The sequence below is a fragment of the Ixodes scapularis genome, unplaced genomic scaffold (assembly GCF_016920785.2).
Source record: "Ixodes scapularis isolate PalLabHiFi unplaced genomic scaffold, ASM1692078v2 PGA_scaffold10__122_contigs__length_95168666, whole genome shotgun sequence".
Taxonomy (NCBI): Eukaryota; Metazoa; Arthropoda; class Arachnida; order Ixodida; family Ixodidae; genus Ixodes; species Ixodes scapularis.
The window spans coordinates 90,931,218-90,936,552 of record NW_024609836.1 but is presented as its reverse complement, the minus strand read 5'-3'; the positions used below and the strand labels follow the sequence as shown (position 1 = coordinate 90,936,552).

The window sequence follows — 5,335 nt, the reverse complement described above, 5'->3', positions numbered from 1 at the left end:
AAACTATTATTAGTGGCGCATGTAGAGCACGAGGCATGAAAACTTGGGCTCGCAGCCGCGCGATGTTTGCGGGCCGCGTGTTTGAGACCCCTGCAATAGACGAACACACGGTTCACTATCAAGCCGGAGTTCGGCCGCAACAGGTGTGGACACTGCGGGTGCGTTGAAACCAGATTCCCGTGAAATGAAGCGTTTTCACATGGCGTCCTGCCGACAGCAGTGCCGTCGCAGTGAAATGACAGAGAAGTTGCGCGTTGAATTATAGCTTTCCAAAGCGCTGGAACATGATTCGCGGTTACCGATCATGTGGCTCGTGTTCAATTGGCGCGGCCAGTGCGCTTACGTTTTATACGCACGGCGTATTTCTTCAAGTCGCGGTGGTGGCACGTACCCGAGATTTTGCGCAATCAACAACTTCACACATCGAATTTCACGCGCGAAAACTCTCACGTATACTGACTGACGAGAACTTCTCCGATCTTTCACATCTGCTTCGGGAACGACGAGCGTTTCGCAGCAAAAGATAAGAAGAACGCACACTGTGAAGAGAGAGTTCGCTTTATTAATATTATTCGATAAACTTCGTCGGATTGGACTCACTCGGATTACTATGCGTGCCTAACCGGGGAAAGAGCGCGAGCGTCAAAGACCTGGCGGAAGATTTCGAAGTATTTCGGAAATGTTTGAACCGCTAAAAGATCAGTTATTCCCGGCCAAACTGGCAGGGGCTACTGAAGGAAGAAGACCGTATCAGCGAGGCCTGCAGAGAAAATAAGGTGTCAGGTGTCAAGCACTTACTGGTCGGAGTGCGGAGGCCTGGAAGACCGCAGAAAACTGCGTGAGAAAAATTATCCGCTCAGGACCAACGAAGGAGGCTTAGCGATTGGACTCACACCGGAGGCCAGGAACAGCACCGAAAGGCGATCCTAGACTCCCTGGCTCAATTCATCAGAAAACATGGGGCTCATAAATTCAGCTAATATCACCATAGTCATCCACACCCCCTCCTTATGACCCCTCACCCCCACCCCCTCGTCTCAGAGCACACCACTCAATGACGGGAATCCTCAATATAATAAACATGCTGTCTCTCTCTCTTTCTCTCCCCCACTTCTTCATAGCTTCACCTAAATAGAGTGGCACAATGTCATTGGTTTATCGTTAGTCAATTTTCATGTCTATAATATATGCCTCTTCTTGAAGTGAGCTTCTAAAGCGCAAAGAAAAATAAATATATATTTCCTTCCTTTTGAGCCCATCTTCTGGACAGAGTGTCAGTGTCACGGGCTCCTAAGACGATCTTATAACTGCGATCATATTTCCAGGGATGGGAAGTGACTATGGAATGATGATCGCTTATTTCATTAATACGATAAAACGGAATACGATAAAATGAATTTCGCCGTATTCCTTGCACGAAGAGTTCATCGTAGAAAGGTAAGCAGGCGGCTTAGAATACCATCCAGATGCTCTTTTTTATTTTTATTTATGGTTGATTTTATGATGTTAGATGAATGCGCGCATTGAGGGTCGGATGCGGTTCCGACTTTTGCGGATGCGGTACGAATGCAAAGATTGCGGGTGCAAATCGGATGCGGATGATCAAACCGTTATCCGCGCAGGGCTCTAACCTTCAGTCCACTTTTTCGAAACGACGTTCAGGCCGCTGATAGGCACACTTCGGGGCTCTGGAAGTTTTGGTAGATGTCCGTGTCTGTGCTCTAAATGCGCTCGGGTCAGCGGAAATGTCCGAGGCGACGACCCGCCGCATAAAAGACGTGTGTTTGCCTATGTTACCAAGAACAAAGTCCGGAACCTACAGACAGCCAGGCAAAATACCAGACCGAACAGTATAGTAATACAAAAAAAAATATCTAAATCAAAATGCCGTTTTAGTGGCGCCAGATAACTGCGACCATATGAGCGAACAGCATCATAGTTCAGTCACTCCTTCTACATCTGGCCGCCATATGTGCGTAAAAAACCCTTAAATTAGGACCTTTTCGCACGCGAGTAGAATAGATTTGATTCATTCATGGCCCGTTTTTAGAACGGAAATCCGTTAGATGGAACGTAGCTCCGAACGCGGTTGGGAACAGAGTCCTTTGATTCTTTCAGTTAACATACCAGTTAACGTAGCGTATAAAATGTACCAATAAATGTCGTTTTTGAGTCACGTAACGCGCGTACTCTTTTCTGAGAAAATACAGCTGCTTGGTGCACCGACGGTTTCTGATTGTTCAAGCGCTGCAGGCAACACGTTTGCTATCAAGGCTACGAGTGATTGATACATATCGCAATGCGTCCATGTTGTTCCTGCGATCCTGTTAGCGACCATCTGCGGCCAACAGCGACCACCAGTGACTACATAAAGCAAAGGTTTCGAGCTTATTCCACTCTTTGGCGGTATCCTCCCAGCAGCGTTAGTCAGGCGTACCGAGATATACTCTCTCTTTGCCCGTAAACAATCCGGTCCGACTGAACGAGTTTGAATAGTATAAAGTTCTTCAGTAGCAGCTTTTTTTCCCGTGGGCATCGACGACCACCATGTCTCAGCAAGCCGAATCCCACGAGAGCACCATTCATCAAATTACTCTAGATGGACTAGACCTTCTGCAGAAGACCCTCCAGAAGCCTTCGAGTGAGGAACAGCAATTCCTTGACTTGGGCTGTGGCATAGGTGATGTCACGCGTGAGGCGCTTCTTCCGCGCTGTCTTCCTGTCGGCAGAATCGTTGCCGCCGACGTCTCCAAGGACAAGATTGAGACCGCCAAGAAGAACTTCGCCCATCCCAAGATTTGCTACGACGTTCTCGATGCTTTAGCGGATGACGTGTCCGCCTTCGTGAAGAAGTACGGTCAGTTTGATCGAGTCTACGCCATCTTCCTCTTCAACTGGGTGAAGGACCAGGAGAAAGGATTCAAGAACGTCTTCGAATTGTTGAAGCCCGGTGGCGAATGTCTATTCATGTTCTACGCTTCCAGTTTCCATCTTCAATTTCGAAAGAAGTTGGCAAATACGGAACGTTGGAAGAAATATGCCGAGGTGAGCTTTGATGGTCAGTTAAGAACCAACGCGAAGATAGATCAAGCTGTTAGGAATTAGATAAAAAAAGGAACCTGCTAAAACCCTAAACGTGATAGCGATCCAGTATAGAGTTTTTTTTTTTTTGCGCGACACAGGGGACAATTACAAGCGAGTAGACACGGACAAGCGCAAAAAAACGATCGCTTGTAATTGTTCCCTGTGTCGTGCAAAAAAAAACCTCTATACTACATCATGAACCAACTAGGCCAACAACAAGTTTTAAGTGATAGCGATCGTTCCATGTTAGTGAAGAGAGTTTCTTTTTTTTTTTTTTAAGTTTCTCAGCAAAACTTGAGCTGCCACGGGTATGTACCAAAGAAGACAACTGACGAGGATCCTTTGGTAAACTGACATTTCGGGTAGTAACTATAATTTCAGACTGAAACGGCCGATGTCTACATTTGGTCACGATCGCTGCAATAAAATTATATATTTTTCTAGGTACACCCAAGTTAATAACTGACCCTGACTAATATTCTTTCGTTCTTAATATGCAGATTTGTGAAAGTACTACTCCTGGCACCATAGACCTGGTTGGAAACGAAGCCCGGATTTCCTACATGAGACGCCTCTTGAAAAGCGCCAATTTGACACCGACCTTCTGTGATGTCATAACGGAAATATCAACGCGTTACGGCACTAAAGAGGACCTTAAACGTAAGCGCATTTTTGCGTTCATTCCAAAACAGAATAAATTTTTATCACATCCTTGATGTGACACCATTAGCTTAGCCACCACGCAAGAACTAGGTGTGCAACGTATACGGCGAAGAAAACATTTCAGCGAACCACTTCTAGGTATCGCGCTACCAGAGTAGAAAAAAGTATTATAAACAAAGAACAATGAATGTTCTCCACTCAGTAATGATATTTGTAGGCAACTCTTCTCAAGGTATTCGCGTGAACGCTTTACTTGTTCCGAACTGCCACGGAAAGGGTTTCCCGACTACAGAAAATGAGGAGGCAGCAACTCCCATTCTCTAACCGCATGAAGCTCCAGCCACACTGTCCATACATTCTACAAAAAAAAAAAAAAAACACGCGGGGTTATTTTGCAGACATGGTGACAGCATTATTTGCGGACGCGCTTCAAACAAGTTCGATGCATGTGTGCTCTATTGATACACATATTTCGAACATATATGTGAGAGTGGCATGCAAACTTATTTTTGAGTGGGGGGGGGGGGGGGGGGGCAAACCAGACCCAACCCCCCCCCCCCCCGGGACTGCGGGGCGGTGCCCTTGGTATTCCTTGGGCGGCGCCGGCCAGTGTTTGCACTGCCCAGTGGCGGCTGTTTCAGGGGAGGCCGGGGGGGGGGGGGGGGGGGGGGGGCTAAACACATGCTATGCCCCCCCCCCACTTTGAGAACTGGGAGGGGGGGGTAAGCGCCCCCCCCCCCCCCCGGTTGGTACGCCCATGGTCTGTGGTCAGTTTTCGTGTGATCATTGTGAGAGGACAGTCATATGAGGAAGACACCTTTCTCAGACAGTGTCTGGAGTCAGTCATTTGTATGATGTCTTAACTGTGCGATCGGGGCTTAAGCTTTTACTGAAATAAGTGCCAACCTCGTTTCGACCCTGAACTGTTCAAATACGTGTCTAAAATGATATTTTTTGTGTGTGCGGGAATCCGACTTTCAGGAGAACTGATGGAGATCAACCCGCTCACAACCAAAATAAGCAAGGAAGAAATGCCGTTTCTTCGAGAGGAGGTGATGAAGGAAGCGGACAGACTGTGGACCGAAAAAGAAGCCGGCGGATCTCCACTTGACTACCCTGTGTACATTGTACGCGCCTCCAAGGTCTTTTCATGAGATAAACTATAAGATATGACCGACAGCTGAATGCTGCGAGCACCTCTTTTTAAAGGGACAATGAAGACGATTTTATTTAATTTTTTTAAATGGTCTTTTTATGCTTCTTGGGAACATAGCATGCTGCCCAACTTTTTGTAGCCATTTGTGACGCGTATTTCTGTGCCTACGAAAGAAGTAAAGAAACCGAAACTGAACAATCTCCAATCTCGTTTCTGGGCTTCCAAAAACGGAGGTGACGTCAAGTGTGAATAGTCGGTATCGGTAGTATTTAGGAGATCGAGATTCTGGTTACCGCGGTGGGTTATAGCAGCGCGGTGGTGCGGTGGCGCGGTCGTTTCATCGAATCTGTCAACATGGACGGCAATGCCGCTCTCGCGAGCGAGTTCGAGCTTCCGTTCAGTAACCCAACACAAACGGAACGGGAGTACGTG

The 5,335-nt window shown here is 47.1% G+C and overlaps 1 protein-coding gene across 1 annotated transcript; it reads left to right on the top strand.

Annotated features, from left to right (window-relative positions):
- Positions 1–2,547: 2,547 nt before the first annotated feature.
- Positions 2,548–4,901, top strand: LOC120836064 (juvenile hormone acid O-methyltransferase-like). Its single transcript, XM_040211323.2, has 3 exons — positions 2,548–3,045; positions 3,585–3,744; positions 4,729–4,901. Exons 1-3 carry the CDS (start codon positions 2,548–2,550, stop codon positions 4,899–4,901), a joined length of 831 nt encoding a protein of 276 aa, XP_040067257.2.
- Positions 4,902–5,335: the final 434 nt, after the last annotated feature.

Bases quoted from the DNA above. Each gene is read 5' to 3' on its own strand.
- LOC120836064 (XM_040211323.2), top strand. From the start codon at position 2,548: ATGTCTCAGCAAGCCGAATCCCACGAGAGCACCATTCATCAAATTACT. The intron at 3,046-3,584 runs GTGAGCTTTGAT...CTTAATATGCAG, and splicing joins GTTGGAAGAAATATGCCGAG to ATTTGTGAAAGTACTACTCC. The intron at 3,745-4,728 runs GTAAGCGCATTT...TCCGACTTTCAG, and splicing joins CACTAAAGAGGACCTTAAAC to GAGAACTGATGGAGATCAAC.